The 24753-nt window shown below is 48.9% G+C and overlaps 1 protein-coding gene across 2 annotated transcripts in view; it reads left to right on the top strand.

Annotated features, from left to right (window-relative positions):
• Nucleotides 1–10736, top strand: part of MATR3 (matrin 3) — a 77554-nt gene extending 66818 nt beyond the window's left edge. For both annotated transcript variants that reach the window (XM_075344238.1, XM_075344236.1), the window contains 4 exons: nt 877–1237; nt 1783–2047; nt 5173–5294; nt 7192–10736. In XM_075344238.1, the coding sequence (XP_075200353.1) occupies nt 877–1237; nt 1783–2047; nt 5173–5294; nt 7192–7236 (793 nt within the window). In that variant the 3' untranslated portion in view covers nt 7237–10736. The remainder of the gene's footprint in view (nt 1–876; nt 1238–1782; nt 2048–5172; nt 5295–7191) is intronic.
• Nucleotides 10737–24753: the final 14017 nt, after the last annotated feature.

The following is a 24753-nucleotide window of genomic DNA, read 5'->3' as shown; positions in this document are numbered from 1 at the left end:
TGAAAAAGCCTTCCCTATCCATTTTACAGCGACGTGGTCACTAATGCAGAGTCGTGAACCACCCCTTTAATCTTCTAATTGTTTCTACGACATGCTGTGGGTCTAAGGTTGCACTCACATGAACATATGACTCGCACGATTATCGGATCGCATCACCTGACGCAGCCTTTCTTCTCTCCTGACAGGAGCTGGTCTGCTGCATGTATTTCTATGCAGCTGAAGTGCTCCTGTCCAGAGAGTGTGCGGCCATACCGGGTGATGCCAATGCGAGACTCAGAGTCACTCGCGAGTGTGACTCTGGCCTAAGAGGGAACATTTCTCCATGTTGGGAGCGACAAGCCGGTGAAAGGAGACTTATAGGCCATGCAGTGCTCCTCTGGGAATGTAAGGGCATTACATGGCCCATAAGTCTCCTTACACAGGCACTTCACTCTTCACAAGGCTCAATGTTGGCTCTTAGACAATCAGGCACAGGCCTCTCATCTAGCCAAATCAGGTCTCCTGCTTTGCACTGAGCAGGGGGGCTACACCCCAAAACATGTGTGCAAATGGAGTTTATAGTTTGCCGCCTTATCATATGTCATGTGGCAAAGCTGGTTAAAGGGTTAATATTGACTTTTTAGGATTATTGTATCCAATAACACCAAAGATCAAATCCTCTTCCTTCTGAAGAGGCAACGTGCATATTTAATTTCCCAGAGGATCATTGCATGGCCAATAAGTCTCCTTACACGTCCATGTTACTCTCCACAAGGAGTAATGTTTCCCGCTTAGCTCCTCCTAGTGACGGGATGTTCAGTCCTCTATCCGCTCCGCCATAGGAGGGCTCTAGTTGTTGTAATGTTATTGAATTTTTTATTTTTTTTTCTTCTGTAGTAAGAGAGCTCATTCTCCAGACAAAAAAGCGGGTGTCAAAGAGAAGCAAGCAAAGACAGAGTCTGACACTGGAGATGCGTCTAAAGACGCTGATGACACCATTCACACCTCGGAGGAGGCAGACGAGAAGGACATAGTGACGGATTCTTGTGAACCTGAACTACTGGAAGACGACGAAGAGGCGGAAGAGGATGAGGGGGTGGAAGAGGAAGAAGCCGCTGCGCTCCTGGAAACCGGCAGCTCCGTGGCTGACGACGAAGAACAAAATGCAAGTGACGTCGAAGAGAATGATCCAGAAAACCAAAGTGAAGCGCAGGAGCCGGACTCTTCAGATGCTGCTGCAAGTGGCACCGGTAAAAAGGTGTGTATGACGTGAGTCACGTAGCATGACACGTGCCACCACCGCTTAGGCAAACAATGGTGTCAGTCGCCATCATTTGCCCCCGCTCTGTGTTCTGGCGACCGCGGCCCCCCTCTCTGTATTCTGGCCGCCGGTGCCCCCGCTCTGTATTGTGGCCGCCGGTGCCCCCGCTCTGCGTTCTGGCGACCGCGGGCCCCCCCGCTCTGCGTTCTGGCGACCGCGGGCCCCCCCGCTCTGCGTTCTGGCGACCGAGGGCCCCCCCGCTCTGCGTTCTGGCGACCGCGGGCCCCCCCGCTCTGTGTTCTGGCGACCGCGGGCCTCCCCGCTCTGCGTTCTGGCGACCACGGGCCCCCCGCTCTATATTCTGGTGCTGGAATAAAGCTCCAGAGGAGATGAGTTGTCTGTAAAATACCAAAGCTGTACCCATACATTTCGCATTTGCCATTTAGATGACTTGTGGGTCCGAGTAGAAACTCCCATTTTCAATAATGGCCTAGTATAAGCTTTTATTGAATTGACATCATTGACCTGTCTTTGTTTCTCAGGGCGCATCCAAGACTTCTGAGAACGCAGACGATTTTGTTACTCTTGATGAGGTCGGCAACGAAGGGAAATCGGAGAAGAAGAAAAAGAAGAAATCCACAAAAGTGAAGGGCGAGGCGAAGCTTAACACAAGCGAGGAGAAATCTGAGCAAGAAACCGAAACAGAGATGGCCGACCTGGAGACCGGCAAAACCACCCCAGCCTCCATATCCAGCGGAGTATCTACGGAGTACGAGCTGGGCCCGTACGAGGCCAACAATCCCGTCGGTGAGTCTATATGAAACGTGCACACACGTAGTCCCTGCAGGTCTGTGCCGTGGCCGCTTCTTGCGCCGCATTAATCCCTTCATGACCGGGCTAGTTTTCGTTTTAGATTTTTTTTCATTTTTTCCTCCCCTTCCAAGAGCCATAACTTTTTTTTTTTTTTTTTTTTTTTCTCTGACCACATAACCAATAATATGAGGGCTTCTTTTCACAGGCCGACTTGTACTTTTGAATGATGCCATTCATTTTACCTTGTGGTGCACTGGAAAGAAAAATTCCAAGTGTTGAAATTTCAAAAAAAAAAAAAATGCTTTCACTTTTTTTTTTTTTTTTTTTGAGGGGGGGGGGGGTGTTCTATTTGTTGTATTTATTATATCAGGACTCGGGAACCCTTTTGGCTGAGAGCCATGAACGCCACATATTTTAAAATGTAATTTTGTGCGAGCCATACTCGCCAGGGGGGGAGCGGCAGTGATGGAGCAGCTCAGAAGGTCCCAGGAGGCAGGGTAGACGATGCTGCGGGCACGGAGGAGGGGGTGTCGTGGCTCAAGAGGGTTAGTGTATGGAGGGACGGCGATAATGCTGCGGGCTCGTAGTGTATGGAGGGACGATGATACTGCTGCGGGCTCGTAGTGTATGGAGGGACGACGATACTGCTGCGGGCTCGTAATGTATGGAGGGACGACTATACTGCTGCGGGCTCGTAATGTATGGAGGGACGACTATACTGCTGCGGGCTCGTAATGTATGGAGGGACGACGATACTGCTGCGGGCTCGTAGTGTATGGAGGGACGACGATACTGCTGCGGGCTCGTAGTGTATGGAGGGACGGCGATACTGCTGCGGGCTCGTAGTGTATGGAGGGACGGCGATACTGCTGCGGGCTCGTAGTGTATGGAGGGACGGCGATACTGCTGCGGGCTCGTAGTGTATGGAGGGACGGCGATACTGCTGCGGGCTCGTGAGGTGTCACGGTGGCGTGCGGCTGCTTTCGATCAGCCACAGTTGACGAGATTGACTAAGAAAATGCCTACAGCGCGTGTGCAGATCAACGCAATGGACTTCAAGAAAATGGCCACGAAGTCCTATTTGCGCATGCACCGCCTCCACGGCCACTTTCTTGAAGTCGATTTCGTCAACTGCGGGAGATTCAAAGAAGCCGCGGTACTCCACAAGCCCGCAGTCTCGCCGATTCTGCACCACCACTGCCGCCCTGGTAAACCATATGCAGTTTGTAAGATGCACCCCCATTTTTTACCTCAGTTTTGGAGGGAAATAAAGTGCTTCTTACAAAACCGGAAAATATGGTAATTTTTTTTTTTATTTTTTTTTATTAAACATTTGTCTGTGAGTCCTATCTGGCTCGCGAGCCATAAGTTCCAAACCCCTATACTATATGGTAACACTGGCAATTTGATTCTCCAGGTTAGTACAATTACACACTTACTAAATGTGTAAGTTTTGAGGTTTTTTTTTATAATTTTTGGTGAAAAAAAAAAAATTAATTTTTTTTTTTTTTTAAATATGCTTGTCGCCATTTTTCGAGATCCATAACTTATTTTTAAGGATATGAGTGTGTTTTGTTTTGTGGTGTGTTTTTTTTGCACTACCTGAGTTGATGTTTACCTTTTTGGCGTAGATACGATGTTTTGATCCCCCCCCCCCTTAATACATTTTATTGCAATGTTGCGGAGGCCAATAAAAAAAAACACCTAATTCTGGCATTTTTCTGTTATGCCATTTCCGATCAGATTAATTTCTGTTTTTATAGATTGGACTTTACGAACGCAGCGATACCAAATGTGTTTTGTTTGTTTTTTTTTATTAGGGAAAAATTGAACTTTTTTTTTTTTTTCTGTTCATATTTTTTTAAGTCACTATTTGTTAGTCTGCATGTGGAACTTGAACCTGCAAACATCTGATTGCTTGTGCTATACATAGCAGTGCATGAGCACTGCGCTGTATAGTGAAAATAATGCTCTGTGAATGATTATTGTACTTGTCCCTATTATGTTTACCCCTTTTCACATGTAGAGCACCATGGACTAAATGGTGCTATAATAATAAATAATGAATGCCAGCTAAACGCTGGTTTTCACCGAATTAGTGTAATGACCAGCACCAGGGTACCCCATCAGTGACTTCCATTATACTCGCTACATGAGTTGGGCCCGCCCGGGCGTCTTAACTGCTGAAATGGAATAACAATCACTCAAGCCCTTCTGTGCTTGCTCGATCATTAGTTTTCCTTCCTTTTTAATTGTATTTTTGATCGCGACACTGGCGCAGGTTACCAGCCATGGGCGCAGCTCCGCTCCATCCACAGCTGTCAGAGGCAGATGGCTGAATATTTCAGCCATCATCTGCCGGGAAAAATGCGGGCTCAGCATATATATATATACTTCATATGTTCTGAAGGTGTTAAGAGTTCATGTTCCTTTGTTAAGGTTAACTCTTAACCAGAGATCACTAGTTGCCTACTGCCTGGTCTAATTGGTGTGGGTCGAGTGCATGCTTGAAAAATGAGATCAGACACAGTCGGATATTCATCTTTCCTCGACAGAAGTCAGCCCATGCTCTGCTTTATTACAACTGAGCTTGCTCTGATATAACCTTGCAAAGGGGCATGTCCGGATGTGTTATTGGTCAGTGGGTCGAACAATGTGTTAGTCCATGAGCTGATTGGTAGGCGTCATTGTAGGCGGGTCTATGACATCATTGGATGGATCCATGGTGATGGTGATGGGAGGGACGTCATCTGGTGGATCCATGCTGGATGGTTTGGTCTGTAATGTCATCTGATCTTTGGGTTGGTCTTCTCTTATATGGTATCTTCTTACACCTGGACATTCCTTGCATTCCAGGCAAGGTGTGGAGAAACAGGCAATGACAGCCACCTTTATATCTGTCATGTATATGATCTGAAACCTGAATTATGTAAGGCAAATCGACATATTTCCCACAATCCCTTGTCAAGAGGTTAATTAAGTATTTCATCTTATGGCTCTCCTCAACACCTTATCAACTTCCCGCCATTTGGTGAATGTGGTCAGCTGCAGGAAAACAACCGCACTTTCCTTCTCTAAGATTTTTCATGTCTTGACTTCTCATTTTTGTTTTCTCCAAGGGGTGGAATTTGTGATTCCCAAGACTGGTTTCTACTGCAAGCTGTGCTCCTTGTTCTACACCAACGAGAACGTGGCCAAGGTCACCCACTGCAGCACCTTGCCCCACTACCAGAAACTGAAGGTGAGAGTTTGGCTCTTTCACAATCTTTCCCTATCACTATCAGTATGGTCTTTGGAGTGTGGGCGGAAAACTCGCCCAAGTCGGGTAGAGCAGAGAGAGATTGAGAGAGATTGAGAGAGATTGAGAGAGATTGAGAGAGATTGAGAGAGATTGAGAGAGATTGAGAGAGATTGAGAGAGATTGAGAGAGATTGAGAGAGATTGAGAGAGATTGAGAGAGATTGAGAGAGATTGAGAGAGATTGAGAGAGATTGAGAGAGATTGAGAGAGATTGAGAGAGATTGAGAGAGATTGAGAGAGATTGAGAGAGATTGAGAGAGATTGAGAGAGATTGAGAGAGATTGAGAGAGATTGAGAGAGATTGAGAGAGATTGAGAGAGATTGAGAGAGATTGAGAGAGATTGAGAGAGATTGAGAGAGATTGAGAGAGATTGAGAGAGATTGAGAGAGATTGAGAGAGATTGAGAGAGATTGAGAGAGATTGAGAGAGATTGAGAGAGATTGAGAGAGATTGAGAGAGATTGAGAGAGATTGAGAGAGATTGAGAGAGATTGAGAGAGATTGAGAGAGATAGATTGATTGAGAGAGATTGATTGAGAGAGATTGATTGAGAGAGATTGATTGAGAGAGATTGATTGATTGAGATTGATTGAGAGATTGATTGAGAGAGATTGATTGATTGAGAGATTGATTGATTGAGAGATTGATTGATTGAGAGATTGATTGATTGAGAGATTGATTGATTGAGAGATTGATTGATTGAGAGATTGATTGATTGATTGAGAGATTGATTGATTGAGAGATTGATTGATTGAGAGATTGATTGATTGAGAGATTGATTGATTGAGAGATTGATTGATTGAGAGATTGATTGATTGAGAGATTGATTGATTGAGAGATTGATTGATTGAGAGATTGATTGATTGAGAGATTGATTGATTGAGAGATTGATTGATTGAGAGATTGATTGATTGAGAGATTGATTGATTGAGAGATTGATTGATTGAGAGATTGATTGATTGAGAGATTGATTGATTGAGAGATTGATTGATTGAGAGAGATTGATTGATTGAGAGAGATTGATTGATTGAGAGAGATTGATTGATTGAGAGAGATTGATTGATTGAGAGAGATTGATTGATTGAGAGAGATTGATTGATTGAGAGAGATTGATTGAGAGAGATTGATTGAGAGAGCGAGAGAGAGATTGATTGAGAGAGCGAGAGAGCGAGAGAGAGCGAGAGAGCGAGAGAGCGAGAGAGCGAGCGAGAGAGCGAGAGAGCGAGAGAGCGAGAGAGCGAGAGAGCGAGCGAGAGAGCGAGAGAGCGAGAGAGCGAGCGATATATCTTCCGGGGGAGGCTGTTGGGGGCGATGGTGGTGAAGCAGGGTCGATGGTGCTGATGGTGTCCCAGATGCTCACTGCAGGCCCTGTGAGGTAGAAACATCCAGAAACTGTCAGCGGTGGTGGCTTCCAAAAAAACGGCATCTGGAGTCGGCGCATGCGTAGATTGAGCGATTATCCTTAAGTCCACTGCTGGGTGATCAGTGGGCCGGAGGCAGCGTTCTGCGCAGATCAGGTCTTGAGCATAGAGTTGCAGCTGCGCACGCGCCAACTCCGGGCGCCATTTATTGAAGCCTGCACCGCCGACGTTTTCAGGATGGCCGCTGCCTTACCGCCCGTAGCACAGGGCACCTCCCGCAACTTTGCCCTCTGCCTCCTGTCACCATTCTCCATCACCCCCTGGTAAGCTACGTTGTGCTCATAAGACGCACCCCACATTTCTCCCAAATTTTTGGGAGGAGAAATGCATCTTATAATCTCAAAAAAAAAATATATATATATATTCTGAGAATTGTACATATTTTCATCTTTTTTTTATTTTTTTTTTGTCTTTCAGAAACTTGTCGGTAAGATGGGAAAGACTCAAGAGAAGACGGAGTAGAAGCCTGAAGAATAAAAAAAAAAGTTGTTTAATTTGTTCTGTTTAGTTTGCAACATGAGAAGCTAATGCTTTATGGCGATGTGCCGGGTAAATGGCGTCGGCATCAATATCCTTCTGAGCTTTGTTCTGCTCTGCGTTTACACGTCCCAGAAGGGTTGGTATCTGATGCGGGATGACCCTTTGCGATTTCCCACATCTGACTACTATATCCAAGGCAGAGCCAATGAACTGCTGCTTGTCGTGTCATTGATATCGATGCCCACCTTCTTGTGAAGCCTCAGCATATTTGACATACTGCACTAGCTAAATGTCTGTCATTTTAATCTGCTTTAACTGCGTTCGGTGTGACTTGTTTTTTTGTTTTTTAATTTTTATTTCTTTACATTCTGTTTTACAGGAGTGGTCTGAAAGCAAAAGTAAATTTCCTTTTAAACCCCTCTGTTGCTATAATTTTTCAATATTATTAAAAAGTCCCTATTGTGTTATTTATATATATATAATATATATATATATATATATATATATATATATATATATATATATATATATATATATATTTATTATAAATAATAATCATTTTTTCCTATAGCGCCAACATATTGTGCAGCGCTTTGCAATTCAGATCTTCATATACAAATAGTCATAAGAGAAGATAAAATAATTAGAGCCAAATTCATGATAACCCTGCACAAAAGAGCTTACAATCAACAATGAGGAGGTGGGTGACAAGGTACAGCAGGTGTTTATTTACAGCAACGGTCCAGCCATCTCGAAGAAATAAGGGATAGGTAAAGGCTGCACTATTCTATTTATTTATTTTTTTCTATCTGTTAAGAATCCTTTGGAAATCCTAGTGCAGTAATTCAGCCGGTAACAGAGTGGTGTCTATAACTGGCATGCAGGAGACCAGTGACGTCACCAGCAAGGGCAGTGCTGGCCTCCTGCATGCTGGTTATAGACACCGTTACAAGCTGAATTATTACTGTTATAAGCCTATAATAGAGCGTTGTCTATACCCGGCATGCAATAGACCAGTGATGTCACCAGCAAGGGTGGTGCTAAGTCTCCTGAATGCCGGTTATAGACACTGCTCTGTTACCGGCTGAATTCTTAGTGTTCTGAGCCGATAACAGAGCAGTGTCTATACCTGGCATGCAGGAGACGACCAGTGACGTCACCAGGAAGGGCGGTGCTAGTCTCTTGTATGCCGGTTATAGACACTAGTGTTACAAGCTGAATTATTACTGTTATAAGCCTATAATAGAGTGCCGGTTATAGACACCGCTCTGTTACCGGCTGAATTATTACTGTTCCGAACCGATAAGAGTGGTGTCTATACCCGGCATGCAATAGACCAGTGATGTCACCAGCAAGGGTGGTGCTAAGTCTCCTGCATGCCGGTTATAGACACCGCTCTGTTACCGGCTGAATTATTATTCTGTGCCGATAACAGGACGCTTTAACCGTGCAGATCACAGGGAGGGACAGGCTAGCCCCTGAAACGAACATCATGATGATGCTTCTATTCAGGCAAGGGACAGAGGCTGCGGTCACTGCCAAAGACTCTGCCCCCTGATGGTACTTTGTTTGAGTGCTCAAACTAATCGTCATCAGATAGGAGCTAGAAAAAAAATGTAATTAGGGAATTTTTAATACAAGTATATTGGAAAATAATTTAATTTATAGCATCAAATAGATAGGGATTTAAAATGAACTTTGCTTTTGCCTTCAGTCCACCCCTTTAAAGACAAATAGATCACATTAAATCTATCACAATAAACACAACTGTAAACCTGATTTGCTGCAGGAGAATAAAGAGGGTTTATCCATTGTGTGACCCCCTGTAAAATGTCCCAAATTGCATGTAACCAATATGAGACCCCACTGTTGGCTTCACCCGATCAACTTTTTGGTTTTTAAGCAGAACTTTTTTTTTTTTTTTTTTTTTTTTTTTTTGCATTATTTGAGGGAATTAAAAAAATAGTGGATTTTTGTCAGTCTGCTGATGACTCTATTGACTATTGCTGTATTCTAGCACTTTTCAGTGTTCCATTTTAGTTACTCGAGGTGTCGTCTTTGCCGCCATTCTGATTTTTACTCCGAACAAACCATGTTCTCTGGATTCTGACTAGTTGGTTGATCTTAGGGAAGACTTTTTTTAAAGGGATTCCCCCCCCCCCCCCCCCCCACCCACTATTATCATCCTTAGGATTGGTCAATACCAGATTGGTGGGGGTCCTATATACAGCACCCCCAACGATCAGCCACTACTGTAAGAGTTGCCAGGATTGGTTAGTATCAATTAGTGGGGGTCCTATATACAGCACCCCCGACGATCAGCCGCTACTGTAAGAGTTGCCAGATCAGCTCTGGGAAACCTAGAAACAGTGTGACGGAGCGGCGTTTCTCCACTCTGCGCGCTGCTCATTTTCTGGTCGGGGGTTGTACCCCCATCGCCCCATTGATCAGATATTGAGGACCTATTCTGATTTGGTTATCAATATCATAGCAATGGAAAAACCCTTTAAATGTCATTATGCAGAAAGACAATTAAGCTATAATATTTTTTTTTTTTTCTTGCCCATTATATCCATTTTATTGGGCTGCAATGGGAGATGCATCCCATTGCCAAGGTTGGTTTCATTTCGAGAAATTTTGTTTCTTTTGTTCTTTTTATTTTCTGTATTAAATCTGTTTTTTTATGACTATTTTTGTCGACTATTCTGGTAGTTTTTTTTCTGCCATAATGTTTTTTGTTTTTTTTTTGTTCCTGATGCTTCACATACGACCGATTTTTGACTTCTGAGGGTTGTTTCTACAGCGGTGCATACATTTTTGCAAACCCCCCCCCCCCCTTTTTTTTTTTTTTTTTTTTTTTTTTAAATAAAAATGACTGATATTTTGACTATACCCCCTGAACAAGCGACCATATTTTGGTATATTCTGCAGATCTTTAACCTGCACCTATAAGGATTGCAGTAAACCAGGCACCTTCAGCGCTGATCAGTATTCACTTGGCAATGAATTGTAGTTGTTTTGTCTCCTCCTCCAAAAAAAAGCTGGGTTAGTTGTTATAGAGCAAAAGATTAGGGTTACCGAGTAAGGGGGTTTTACAACAATTGAAAAATCTGCTTGCGTTCTTATTAAAATAGTGCCACCCCTGTTAATAGGTAGTCCGGTACAGAAGGTGGGCTCTATTGAAGACAAAAATGCAAGGCTGTAGTACCAGACACCACCTATAGATAGAGGGAGGCGCTGTTCTTGTAAGCAGACAGCCACATTTTTTTTTTCTTCCAATATTGGAGAACACCTTTAAGATTAGCCAAAACTTATACATTTGTCTTATGCCTTTATGCCAATTCTCAAGATTTCTGTAAACAGTGTTGCCCTTACTGTGGAGCTGTAGAAAACAAGCGAACTCCTCCATAGCATTCCAGTCGTCATTACATGAACCTTCATGTATTTGTTTAGAAGTGTTTGAAATAAAACCTTGTATTTTACCAATGCTTTTTGTGTTTTTTTTTGTTGTCTGTTGTAGTCATTCTTGGCTACTTGAAAGGCGGCCTATTGTGTGTCTTCTGTCCCTCCTTTTGGTGCTGATCGCAGTCCTCCTTTGATGATTTACATGGCTGACACCTCTGACGTCATCCACGTAACCAAGCAAAATCTCGCGCATGCGCAGTGATACTGCCGGCTCGCGCAGGTGCACTTGAGCAAGCCGGTGAGTTCTGACATTTTTGACCAGCGATGGTGATGTCACCTATGTCATCCACGCAGCCTGCGCAGAGACATTGCTGGCTCGCGCATGCGCACTTTGCTCTGCCCTACTACAGGCAGAGCCAAAACATAAATGTAATGGCCACGGTTTTCCTGCTTCTCATTACCGGAAGTGAGATTTTGATGACGCAGGACACATCATCCAAATCACTGAGCAAAATATTGCGCCTGCGCGGAGAACTCGACAGCTCGTGCATACGCTTCAATGTTTTCAGCTCTACTCGCAATAGGGCAGAGGGAAGAGTGCCTGCGCGAGCCGACAATATCTCTACGCAGGCACAAGATTTTGCCTGGCTACATTTTTTTTGGCTCTGCCGACAATAGAGCAGAGCTTGCCAGTGCGGCAATGTCTCTGCGTAGGCGGAAGATCCGTCATCAAGGGAGGACTGTGATTATTGCCAAAAGGAGGGAGAGGAGCCACAATATAGGGCGCCCATCGGACTGGACCCAAGGATTAGCATACATAGCGGGAGATTTTATAAAGGTATTTTTCGGGTCTGCAGGGGGAGTCGGCGCACAAGATGCACCTTTATAGAATGCAGCACCGACACTGCTGAAGGTGCTAGATTTAGTTAGTAACTCAAAGGGAACTGGTCACCAGATTTTTAAATCCTGTCTTTTTAACAATTACTTGTAACCAGCTTGTTGAATTGAGGAAGGTGAAAGGAACGTCTCCAGTCATACATGTAGATTAAAAAAAAAAAAAGCATAGAAAAAAAATCCATGCAACTTGAGAAGTGAAAAAGTTCCCGAGAATCAGTAACTGGCCGTGCAAAAAAAATGTAGGACCGTGGTTCACGGAGTATATCTGACTGCCGGGACCAGAGACCTGTGAACCACCTATTGCAGAATCCCCAGCACTTCTGATTGTTAGGACCAACAATGCCGTTAATTTGTGGTGTGACATGTCTGACGTGGAGAAGCGGCCTACTAATCAGAAGATGTATGTGCCCGGGAGTAGGACGTTCCCAGGGCTCTGATCCACCAGCAACGAGTACCAACAAATCTTTTTGTTCCAATCCTATAATAAAAGGACAACCAATCTGAAACAGTCCATTAAACATCCCTCATAGGAACATGCCTATATTTATGTAGCAAATGACTTTCTTCGGCGCTCCATTGGGAGACCCAGACGATTGGGTGTATAGCTACTGCCTCCGGAGGCCACACAAAGCATTACACTAAAAAGTGTAAGGCCCCTCCCCTTCTGGCTATACACCCCCAGTGGGATCACTGGCTCACCAGTTTTCAAGCTTTGTGCGAAGGAGGCACACATCCATGCAATAGCTCCACTGTTTAGTCAGCAGTAGCTGCTGACTATATCGGATGGAAGAAAAGAGGGCCCGTATGGGGCCCCCAGCATGCTCCCTTCTCACCCCACTTGTGGTTTGTAAGGTTGAGGTACCTATTGCTGGTACGGAGGCTGGAGCCCACATGCTGTTTTCCTTCCCCATCCCCCTGAGGGGCTCTGAGGAAGTGGGATCTTACCGGCCCCAAAGCCCTGAGGCCGGGCTCCATCCACAGACCCATTGAACCTGCTGGATACGGAGCTGGGTACCGTTCAGGGACATGGCCCTGCACCATTCAGGTACTCTGTGTCCCCGTACACACAGGCACAGCACACTCCAGACTTGCTGGGAGTGCTAGTGCGCCGGGGACAGTAAAGGGTTACAGTCACTGCAGCCTAGCTGAGTGACTTTATGTATTGGGAACTACCGCGCCGGACGCTCCGGGAGCGGCGGCGCGGCTGGGACTTGTAGTGCGCCGGGGACTTGGCGCCGACCGAGCTTTTACGGCGGCGGCGCTTATAAATCCAGTCCCCGGCTTTTGCGGCCTAGCTCCGCTTCGTTCCCGCCCCCACCCTGTCAATCAGGGTAGGGGAGAGACGCTGTACAATCGGCAGCGCCGAGGGCTGGAGCCTTATTTACATGCTCCAGCCCTCTCACTGGACACTGTGGGACGCTGGTTTCCCGCTCTGACTTGGGGCACGCCCACAGCCCGCCCCTACTCACACGAGCTGGAGAAGGACGCCGGCAGCCATTCCTGCAGGCCGAGCTGAGAGAACGGACTCTGGGCAACCAGGCACAGGACTGGGGCGACCACACACCCGCTTATAGGCGGGCGGTAAGCGGCACCTGAAGTGCTGACCGCACTAAATACCGCAGTTGTCCATTTGTATTTTATGCTTACACTGCATAGGTCGCTATTTTCTTCAGCGCTCTATTGGGAGACCCAGACGATTGGGTATAGCTACTGCCTCCGGAGGCCACACAAAGCACTACACTAAAAAGTGCAAGGCCCCTCCCCTTCTGGCTATACCCCCCCCGTGGTATCACGGGTTCTCCAGTTTTCAAGCTTTGTGCGAAGGAGGTCAGACATCCATGCATAGCTCCACAGATTTTAGTCAGCAGTAGCTGCTGACTATTTCGGATGGAAGAAAAGAGGGCCCATATAGGGCCCCCAGCATGCTCCCTTCTCACCCGTTGATGGTGTTGTAAGGTTGAGGTACCTATTGCTGGTACGGAGGCTGGAGCCCACATGCTGCTTTCCTTCCACATCCCCCTGGGGGGCTCTGAGGAAGTGGGATCCTGCCGGCCTCAAAGCTCTGACGCCGGGCTCCATCCACAGACCCATTTGAACCTGCTGGATACGGAGCTGGGTACCGTTCAGGGACATGGCCCTGCACCATTACAGGTACTCTGTGTCCCCGTACACACAGGCACAGCACACTCCAGACTTGCTGGGTGTGCTAGTGCGCTGGGGACAGTAAAGGGTTACAGTCACTGCAGCTTTGCTGAGTGACTTTGTGTATTGGGAACTACCGCGCCGGACGCTCCGGGAGCGGCGGCGCGGCTGGGACTTGTAGTTCGCCGGGGACTGGGCGCCGACCGCGCTTTTACGGCGGCGGCGCTTATAAATCCAGTTCCCGGCTTCTGCGGCCTAGTGCCGCTTCGTTCCCGCCCCCTCCCTGTCACTCAGGGAAGGGGACAGACGCTGTACAATCGGCAGCGCCGAGGGCTGGAGCCTTATTTACATGCTCCAGCCCTCTCACTGCACACTGTCGGACGCCGGATTCCCGCTCTGACTTGGGGCACGCCCACGGCCCGCCCCTCCTCACACGAGCTGGGGAAGACGCCGGCAGCCATTACTGCAGTCCGAGCTCGGACTTTCGGCAACCAGGCAGGACGGTGGCGACCATACACCCGCTTATAGGCGGGCGGTAAGCGGCACACATAGTGCTGACCCCAATATATACTGCAGTGTGTACATGTGTATTTTAACTGCATAGGTCGCTATATGCTCGCTTGGAGAGCGACACATCAGCAGCAGGAAAGCAGGTGTGCTAAGGCACAGGCTTTCTAGGCTGCTTGTATTGCACGTACTGAAGTGTTCATTTGTGTTTATGCTTGTATGCTATACATTGCACTGTACAGTCGCTAGTCTTAGCTATATTCTCCTGGAATGGCTAGACTACAGCAGCAGAAAACCAAGGGTGCTGGGGCACAGGTTTTTTTCTATGCTGCTTGTATTGCATGGGCTGCAGTGTGCATTTGTACTTGTGCTTGTATGCTATACATCGCACTGTATGGTCACTCTTCTGGGCTATATTCCCCTAGATGACTAGTCTACAGCAGCAGAAGAGCAGGGGTGCCAGGGCACAGGCTTCTATGCTGCTTGTATTGCCTGTGCTGCAGTGTTCATTTGTACTTTATGCTTGTATGCTATACATTGCACTGTACGGTCACCAATCTTGGCTATATACTTCTAGATGGCTAGTCGGCAGCGGCAAAAAAGCAACACAGATTTTCAGTGCTGTTTTTACTACATGGGATGCTGTTCATGACACCGTCCCATTGTGTGCATGCTCCCCTGTAGCACTTCGTCTGCCGGGGTCTCTAGCACTTCGTCTGCCGGGGTCTCTACTAGTCGTGGCCAAAGAAACCACCTGTCATCCCTGTCCAAGGACAGGGACGGAGTTGCAGTTTCGGCAGATATATTGTCATAAGATAGAGACTTGCAGTCCAGACAGGCCATGGGCAATCTTCCTGACCAACCTCATTTGGAACGGGGGGGTCCCAGGAGGACTCTCTGTATGATAAGGCAGCTCTCCAGGACTTTGATCCTGACATCGCTATCAATCCGGATACACCGGATGGTAACGCCATACGGAATGATCCTATAGCGTCCATCAATGGAAGGTTGGATCTTTCTCCCTCAGCTCCCCCAGTGGAGGAGTCAGCTTCACAGCAGGAGAAGTCCCTTTTCAGTATCTCAAACGGATATTGAGTATTTTTCTGGCCACGCTGACTTCAGAGAAGCAGTCCAGAAACACCACGCTTACCAGATAAGCGTCTTCTCCAAACGTTTTTAAGATACACGTTATCCCTTTTCCCCTGACGTGGTCAAGCGCTGGACCCAGGGTCCAAAGGTGGATTCTCCAATCTCCAGGCTTGCGTCTAGAGCCATAGTTGCACTGGAGATGGGGCTTCACTTAAAGATGCCATTCACAGACAGATGGACTCTGGTTGAAATCTGTCTAGGAGGCTATCGGCGTGTCGGTTGCTCCGGCATTCACAGCCGTATAGGCAACCTAACCTTTTCAGCTGTTCTTGCGCAGCTGGCCTTGAGCACATGTACATCTGTACCGCAGAGGCGTCCGTAACTCCGCAATGTCTGCACTGCGACTTACCCTATTAATGCTGTCCTAAAAGTACAGTCGAGGTTTCGGTCCTTCCCAAGCTCGGGCAGGTCCCAATTGTCCTCGTGCAAAAGGGCTACAAAACCTCAGACGGGCTCAGATTCCGGCCGGGCTCAATCACGCCCAAGGAAGGCAGCCGGAGGAACCGCTACCAAGGCGGTCTCCTCATGACTCTCAGCTCTCTCTCTCTCTCCGCATCCGCGGTTGATGGCAGACTCCCCCGCCTTTGGCGACATTTAGCTGCCACAGGTCACAGACCGGTGGGTGACGGACATTGTGCTCACGTGCACAGGACAGTGTTCTGTTCTCGTCCTCCGACTCCATTCTTCAGAACGGCCCCACCTCCCCACCGAGCAGATGCCCTGCTGCAGGCGGTGGACGCTCTAAGAGCAGAAGGAGTGGTGATCCCTGTCCCCCCTCAGGAACGAGGGCGAGGGTTTGTACTCCAATCTCTTTGTGGCTCCAAAAAAGGACGGCTCATTCCGTCCTGTTCTGGACCTAAAACTGCTCAATAAGCATGCAAACGCCAGGCGGTTCCGGATGGAATCCCTCCGATCCGTCATTACCTCAATGTCTCGAGGAGACTTCCTTGCCTCAACAGACATCAAAGATGCCTATCTCCACGTGCCAATTGCTACGGAGCACCAACGTTTTCTAAATTTTGTGATAGGAGACGACCATCTTCAGTTCGTAGCTCTGCCATTCGGTCTGGCGACAGCCCCACGGGTGTTCACCAAGGTCATGGCAGCAGTGGTAGCAGTCTTGCACTCTCAGGGACACCCGGTGATCCCTTACTTGGACGATCTACTCGTCAAAGCACCCTCCCTCGAGGCATGACAACGCAGCCTGAATGTTGCGCTGGAGACTCTCCAGACTTTCGGGTGGATCATCAATTTGGCAAGGTCAAATCGGTCACCGACTCAATCACTAACGTATCTCGGCATGGAGTTCACACTCTATCAGCGATAGTGAAGCTTCCGCTGAACAAGCAGCGTTCACTGCAAACAGAGGTGCAGTCTCTCCTTCAAGGCCAGTCGCACCCCTTAAGGCGCCTCATGCACTTCCTAGGGAAGATGGTGGCAGCCATGGAGGCAGTTCCCTTTGCGCAGTTTCATCTGCGCCAACTGCAAGGGGACATTCTCCGCCAATGGGACGGGCAGTCAACCTCCCTGGACAGGAAAGTCTCCCTTTCCCAGACGGCCAAGGACTCTCTGCAATGGTGGCTTATTCCCACCTCATTGTCACAGTGAAGATCCTTCCTACCCCCATCCTGGGCAGTGGTCACGACAGATACGAGTCTGTCAGGGTGGGGAGCAGTTTGTCTCCGCCACAGGGCTCAGGGGACGTGGACTCAGCAGGAGTCCACCTTTCAGATCAATGTTCTGGAAATCGGGGCAGGGTATCTTACCCTACTAGCTTTCCAGCAGTGGCTAGAAAGAGAGCAGATCCGAATCCAGTCGGACAACTCCACAGCGGTGGCATACATCAACCACCAAGGAGGGACGCGCAGTCGGCAAGCCTTCCAGGAAGTCCGGCGAATCCTCATGTGGGTGGAGGACACAGCATCCACCATATCCGCAGTTCACATCCCGGGCGTAGAAAACTGGGAAGCAGACTTCCTCAGTCGCCAGGGTATGGACGCAGGGGAATGGTCCCTTCACCCGGACGTGTTTCAGGAAATCTGTCGCCGCTGGGGGGTGCCGGACGTCGACCTAATGGCGTCTCGGCACAACAACAAGGTCCCGGCATTTATGGCACGATCGCGCGATCACAGAGCTCTGGCGGCAGACGCCTTAGTGCAAGATTGGTCGCAGTTCCGGCTCACATGTGTTTCCACCTCTGGCACTCTTGCCCAGAGTACTGCGCAAAAAATCAGATCCGATTGCAGCCGCGTCATACTCGTCGCCCCAGACTGGCCGAGGAGATCGTGGTACCCGGATCTGTGGCATCTCACGGTCGGCCGACCGTGGTCACTACCAGGCTGGCCAGACTTACTGTCCCAAGGGCCGTTTTTCCATCGGAATTCTGCGGCCCTGAACCTGACTGTGTGGCCATTGAGTCCTGGATCCTAGCGTCTTCAGGATTATCCCAAGGGGTCGTTGCCACCATGAAACAGGCTAGGAAGTCCACCTCTGCTAAGATCTACCACAGAACGTGGAAGATTTTCTTAACCTGGTGCTCGGCTCAGGGAGTGTCTCCCTGGCCATTTGCATTGCCTACTTTTCTTTCCTTCCTGCAATCGGGGTTAGAAAAGGGCTTGTCGCTCGGCTTCCTTAAGGGGGAAGTCTCGGCACTATCCGTGTTTTTTTCAGAAGCGTCTAGCACGTCTTTCTAAGGTGCGCACGTTCCTACAGGGGGTCTGTCATATCGTACCCCCGTACAAGCGGCCGTTAGATCCATGGGATCTCAACAGGGTATTAGTTGCTCTCCAGAAGCCGCCTTTCGAGCCTCTGAAGGAAGTTTCCTTTCTCGCCTGTCACAGAAGGTGGCGTTTCTCGTTGCGATCACATCGCTTCGGCGAGTGTCTGAGCTGGCAGCTCTGTCATCCAAGGCTCCCTTCCTGGTGTTCCACCAGGACAAGGTAGTGCTGCGCCCCATTCCGGAGTTTCTCCCTAAGGTCGTATCCTCATTTCATCTTAATCAGGATATATCCTTGCCTTCCTTTTGTCCTCATCCGGTTCACCGGTATGAAAAGGACTTACGTTTGTTAGATCTGGTGAGAGCACTCAGACTCTACATTTCCCGCACGGCGCCCATGCGCCGTTCCGATGCACTTTTTGTCCTTGTCGCTGGTCCGCGCAAGGGGTTGCAGGCTTCTAAAGCCACCCTGGCTCGATGGATCAAAGAACCAATTCTAGAGGCCTACCGTTCTGCGGGGCTTCCGGTTCCTTCAGGGCTAAAAGCCCACTCAACCAGAGCCGTGGGTGCGTCCTGGGCATTACGACACCAGGCTTCGGCTCAACAAGTGTACCAGGCAGCTACCTGGTCCAGTCTGCACACTTTCACCAAGCATTATCAGGTGCATACCTATGCTTCGGCGGATGCCAGCTTAGGTAGAAGAGTCCTGCAGGCGGCAGTGACACCCCCGTAGGGGAGGGCTGTTTTGCAGCCCTAACATGAGGTATTTCTTTACCCACCCAGGGACAGCTTTTGGACGTCCCAATCGTCTGGGTCTCCCAATAGAGCGCTGAAGAAGAAGGGAATTTTGTTACTTACCGTAAATTCCTTTTCTTCTAGCTCTTATTGGGAGACCCAGCACCCGCCCTGTTGTCCTTCGTGGGATGTTTTTGTTGTTTGCGGGTACACATGTTGTTCATGTTGAACGGTTTTTCAGTTCTCCGATGTTACTCGGAGTTAATTTGTTTAAACCAGTTATTGGCTTTCCTCCTTCTTGCTTTGGCACTAAAACTGGAGAACCCGTGATACCACGGGGGGGGTATAGCCAGAAGGGGAGGGGCCTTGCACTTTTTAGTGTAGTGCTTTGTGTGGCCTCCGGAGGCAGTAGCTATACCCAATCGTCTGGGTCTCCCAATAAGAGCTAGAAGAAAAGGAATTTACGGTAAGTAACAAAATTCCCTTCTTTGGCTATATGCCCTCTTAGATGGCGACACATCAGCAGCAGGAAAGCAGGGGTGCTAAGGCACAGGCTTTCTATGCTGCTTGTATCTGAGGCACAAAAAAGCCTCAGAGCAGGTTTTTTCAGTGCTGCAGTGTTAATTTGTACTTATGCTTGTATGCTATACATTGCACTGTATGATCGCTATTCTGGGCTATATTCCCCTAGATGGCTAGTCTACAGCAGCAGAAAAGCAGGGGTGCCATGGCACAGGCTTTCTATGCTGCTTGTATTGCATGTGCGGCAGTGTTCATTTGTACTTTATGCTTGTATGCTATACATTGCACTGTACGGTCGCCATTCTTGGCTCTATACTCCTAGATGGCTAGTCGGCAGCAGCATATAAGCAACACAGGCTTTCGATGCTGTTTTTACTGCATGTGATACTGTTCCACGGCACTGACCCCCATTGTGTGCAATGCTCCCCTGTAGCACTTGGTCAGCCGGGGTCTCTACTAGACGTGGCCAAAGGAACCACCTGTCAACCCTGTCCAAGGACAGGGACGGAGTTGCAGTTTCGGCTGATATATTGTCATGGGATAGAGACTTGCAGTCCAGACAGGCCATGCGCAATCTGGTTCATTGCTCCCTGGCCACCCTCATTTGGAATAAAATCGGTGCTCCGGGGGGGGTCCCAGGAGGACTCTCTGTATGAGGAGGCAGACGTAGCTCATCAGGACTTTGATCCTGACACCGCTCTCAATCCGGATACACCGGATGGTGACACCATAGGGAATGATCCTATAGCGTCCATCAATGGAATGTTGGATCTTTCTCCCTCAGCTCCCCCAGCGAGGAGTCAGCCTCACAGCAGGAGAAGTCCCATTTCAGTAGCTCAAACGTATATTGAGTATTTTTCTGGCCACGCTGACTTCAGAGAAGCAGTCCAGGAACACCACGCTTACCAGATAAGCGTTTTCTCCAAACGTATTAAGGATACACGTTATCCCTTTCCCTCTGACGTGGTCAAGCGCTGGACCCAGGGTCCAAAGGTGGATTCTCCAATCTCCAGGCTTCCGGCTAGAGCCATAGTTGCAGTGGAGATGGGACTTCACTTAAAGATGCCATTGACAGACAGATGGACTCTGGTTGAATTCTGTCTATGAGGCTATCGGCGTGTCGGTTGCTCCGGCATTCACAGCCGTATGGGCACCCTAAGCTTTTCAGCTGTTCTTGCGCAGCTGGTCTTGAGCACATGTACATCTGTGTCGCAGGGGCGTCCGTAACCTCGCAATGTCTGCATTGCGACTTACCCTATTAATGCTGTCCTGGAAGGATAGTCGAGGTTTCGGTCCTTCCCAAGCTCGGGCAGGTCCCAATTGTCCTCGTCCAAAAGGGCAAAAAAGCCTCAGAGGGGCTCAGATTCCGGCCGGGCTCAATCACGCCCAAGGAAGCCAGCTGGAGGAACCGCTACCAAGGCGGTCTCCTCATGACTCTCAGCTCTCTCTCTCTCCGCATCCGCGGTTGATGGCAGACTCTCCCGCCTTTGGCGACATTTAGCTGCCACAGGTCACAGACCGGTGGGTGAGGGACATTGTGCTCACGTGCACAGGACAGAGTTCTGTTCTCGTCCTCCGACTCGATTCTTCAAAACCTCCCCACCGAGCCGATGCTCTTCTGCAGGCAGGAGGAGGGTAATCCCTGTTCCTCTTCAGGAACAAGACACGGTTTTACTCCAATCTAGTTGTGGTGCCAAAAAAGGATGGCTTTTTCCTTTCCGTTCTGGACCTAAACCTGCTCAACAAGCACGTGGAGGCCAGGCGGTTCCGGATGAAACCCTCCGCTCCGTCATTGCCTCAATGTCTCAAGGAAATTTCCTAGAATCAATAGACATCAGGATGCGTATCTCCACGTGCCGATTGCTCCAGAGCACCAGCGTTTGCTGCGTTTCGTTATTGAAGACGAGCATCTTCAGTTCGTAGCCCTGCCCTTCGGTCTGGCGACAGCCCCACGGGTTTTCACCAAGGTCATGGCGGCAGTGGTAGCAGTCTTGCACTCTCAGGGACACTCGGTGATCCCTTACTTGGAGGATCTACTTTTCAAGGCACCCTCTCTCGAGGCATGCCAACTCAGCCTGAATGTTACGCTGGAGACTCTCCAGACTTTCGGGTAGATCATCAATTTTGCAAAGTCAAATCTGTCACCGACGCAATCACTAACGTATCTTGGCATGGAGTTTCATACTCTATCAGCGATAGTGAAGCTTCCGCTGAACAAGCAGCGTTCACTACAGACAGGGGTGCAGTCTCTCCTTCAAGGCCAGTCGCACCCCTTAAGGTGCCTCATGCACTTCCTAGGGAAGATGGTGGCAGCCATGGAGGCAGTTCCCTTTGCGCAGTTTCATCTGCGCCCACTTCAATGGGACATTCTCCGCCAATGGGACGGGAAGTCAACGTCCCTAGACAGGAAAGTCTCCCTTTCCCAGGCGGCCAAGGACTCTCTGCAATGGTGGCTTCTTCCCACCTCTTTGTCTCAGGGAAGATCCTTCCTACCCCCATCCTGGGCAGTGGTCACGACAGATGCGAGTCTGTCAGGGTGGGGAGCAGTTTTTTCTCCACCACAGGGCTCAGGGGACGTGGACTCAGCAGGAGTCCACCCTTCAGCTCAATGTTCTGGAAATCAGGGCAGTATATCTTGCCCTCCTAGCCTTTCAGCAGTGGCTGGAAGGAAGGTAGATCCGAGTCCAGTCGGACAACTCCACAGCGGTGGCATACATCAACCACCAAGGAGGGACACGCAGTCGGCAAGCCTTCCAGGAAGTCCGGCGGATTCTGATGTGGGTGGAGGACAGAGCATCCACCATATCCGCAGTTCACATCCCGGGCGTAGAAAACTGGGAAGCAGACTTCCTCAGTCGCCAGGGCATGGACGCAGGGGAATGGTCCCTTCACCCGGACGTGTTTCAGGAAATCTGTCGCCGCTGGGGGGTGCCGGACGTCGATCTAATGGCGTCTCGGCACAACAACAAAGTTCCGGCCTTCATGGCGCGGTCTCGCGATCAAAGAGCTCTAGCGGCAGACGCCCTAGTACAAGATTGGTCGCAGTTCCGGCTCCCTTATGTGTTTCCACCTCTGGCACTCTTACCCAGAGTGCTACGCAAGCTCAGGTCCGATTGCAGCCGCGTCATACTCGTCGCCCCAGACTGGCCGAGGAGGGCGTGGTATCCGGATCTGTGGCATCTCACGGTCGGCAAACCGTGGGCACTACCAGACCGACCAGACTTACTGTCCCAAGGGCCGTTTTTCCATCGGAATTCTGCGGCCCTGAACCTGACTGTGTGGCCATTGAATCCTGGATCCTAGCGTCTTCCGGATTATCCCAAGGGGTTGTGGCCACCATGAGGCAGGCTAGGAAGTCCACGTCTGCTAAGATCTACCATAGAACGTGGAAGATTTTCTTATCCTGGTGCTCTGCACAAGGAGTATCCCCCTGGCCATTCCAGTTACCTAATCTTCTTTCCTTCCTGCAAGCCGGGTTGGAAAAGGGCTTGTCGCTCGGCTCCCTTAAGGGACAAGTCTCAGCACTATCCGGGTTTGTTCAGAAGCGTCTAGCACGATTGTCTAAAGTGCGTACGTTCCTGCAGGGCGTTTGTCATATCGTCCCTCCGTACAGGCGGCCATTAGATCCATGGGCTCTAAACAGAGTACTAGTTGCTCTCCAGAAGCCGCCCTTCGAACCTCTGAAGGAGGTTTCCCTTTCACGACTATCACAGAAAGTGGCCTTTCTGGTAGCGATCACGTCTCTTCGGAGAGTGTCCGAGCTAGCAGCGCTGTCATCCAAAGCTCCCTTCCTGGTGTTCCACCAGGACAAGGTAGTGCTGCGCCCCATTCAGGAGTTTCTCCCTAGGGTGGTATCCTCTTTTCATCTTAATCAGGATATCTCCTTGCCTTCCTTTTATCCGTACCCAGTTCATCGGTATGAAAAGGATTTGCATTTGTTAGATCTGGTGAGAGCACTCAGAATCTACATTTCCCGCACGGCACCCATGCGCCGCTCGGATGCACTCTTTGTCCTTGTCGCTGGTAAGCGCAAAGGGTCGCAGGCTTCCAAAGCCACCCTGGCTCGATGGATCAGAGAACCAATTCTTGAAGCCTACCGTTCTGCTGGGCTTCCGGTTCCATCAGGGCTGAAGGCCCATTCTACCAGAGCCGTGGGGGCGTCCTGGGCATTGCGACACCAGGCTACGGCTCAACAGGTGTGCCAGGCAGCTACCTGGTCGAGTCTGCACACTTTCACCAAACATTATCAGGTGCATACCTATGCTTCGGCGGACGCCAGCCTAGGTAGAAGAGTCCTGCAGGCGGCAGTGACCTCCCCGTAGGGGAGGGCTGTCTTCGCAGCTCTAACATGAGGTATTCTTTACCCACCCAGGGACAGCTTTTGGACGTCCCAATCGTCTGGGTCTCCCAATGGAGCGCCGAAGAAGAAGGGAATTTTGTTACTTACCGTAAATTCCTTTTCTTCTAGCTCCTATTGGGAGACCCAGCACCCGCCCTGTTGTCCTTCGGGATTTTTGGTTGTTTTTCGGGTACACATGTTGTTCATGTTGAACGGTTTTCAGTTCTCCGACGTTACTTCGGAGTGAATTTGTTTAAACCAGTTCTTGGCTTTCCTCCTTCTTGCTTTTGCACTAAAACTGGTGAGCCAGTGATCCCACTGGGGGTGTATAGCCAGAAGGGGAGGGGCCTTACACTTTTTAGTGTAATGCTTTGTGTGGCCTCCGGAGGCAGTAGCTATACACCCAATCGTCTGGGTCTCCCAATAGGAGCTAGAAGAAAAGGAATTTACGGTAAGTAACAAAATTCCCTTCTTTGGACAGGAAAAATTTTGGTAAATTCTCCTTCGGTAGCACAGAAAATTACAGAAACTGAGAGATATTGGTTAGACCCAATTTGAAGCACTTTTCTGCCCAAATCGGATTCCTTGTTAGCCTGGACATTGTATTATTGTGCCTCATGAATGTGAATGGAAACCACCTCGTGTGGCTCCTCTACATTTCTGACCAAAAGAAAACTCGTCAGGAACGCTACATCTACTGTACTTCAACTTGACGTGGTTGTTGTGCTTCATAAATGGGAAAGGAGACTTCTCGCGTGGCTCCTCTGCAATTCTGGCCAAAAGAAAACTGGTCAGGAACCGTTACATCTACTTCAGGTTCAAAAGAAGAAAGTAAAGCTTCAGACAAGGACGAAGGGAAGAAAATGATGGGGTCTTCCAGAATCTTGTTGAAGAAAGAGAGAAAATAGGTAAAAAAAAAAAAAAAAAAATCTGTACCTCCACAAGAAATTAACATGTCTGGATGGTTCCCTTTGAAAAGAGAATAAAATCTGGACACCGTAACCTTCAGTTCCGCGTGATAATCAAAAGGAATATTTCTGAATGAAGATTTGCTGACTTGGATTCCAGAAGTTTCTGCCGAGACAAT

The sequence above is a fragment of the Anomaloglossus baeobatrachus genome, chromosome 4 (genome assembly GCF_048569485.1).
Source record: "Anomaloglossus baeobatrachus isolate aAnoBae1 chromosome 4, aAnoBae1.hap1, whole genome shotgun sequence".
NCBI classification, from domain to species: domain Eukaryota; kingdom Metazoa; phylum Chordata; class Amphibia; order Anura; family Aromobatidae; genus Anomaloglossus; species Anomaloglossus baeobatrachus.
The sequence above is the reverse complement of the archived record's forward strand: the minus strand, read 5'-3'. Positions and strand labels throughout refer to the sequence as shown.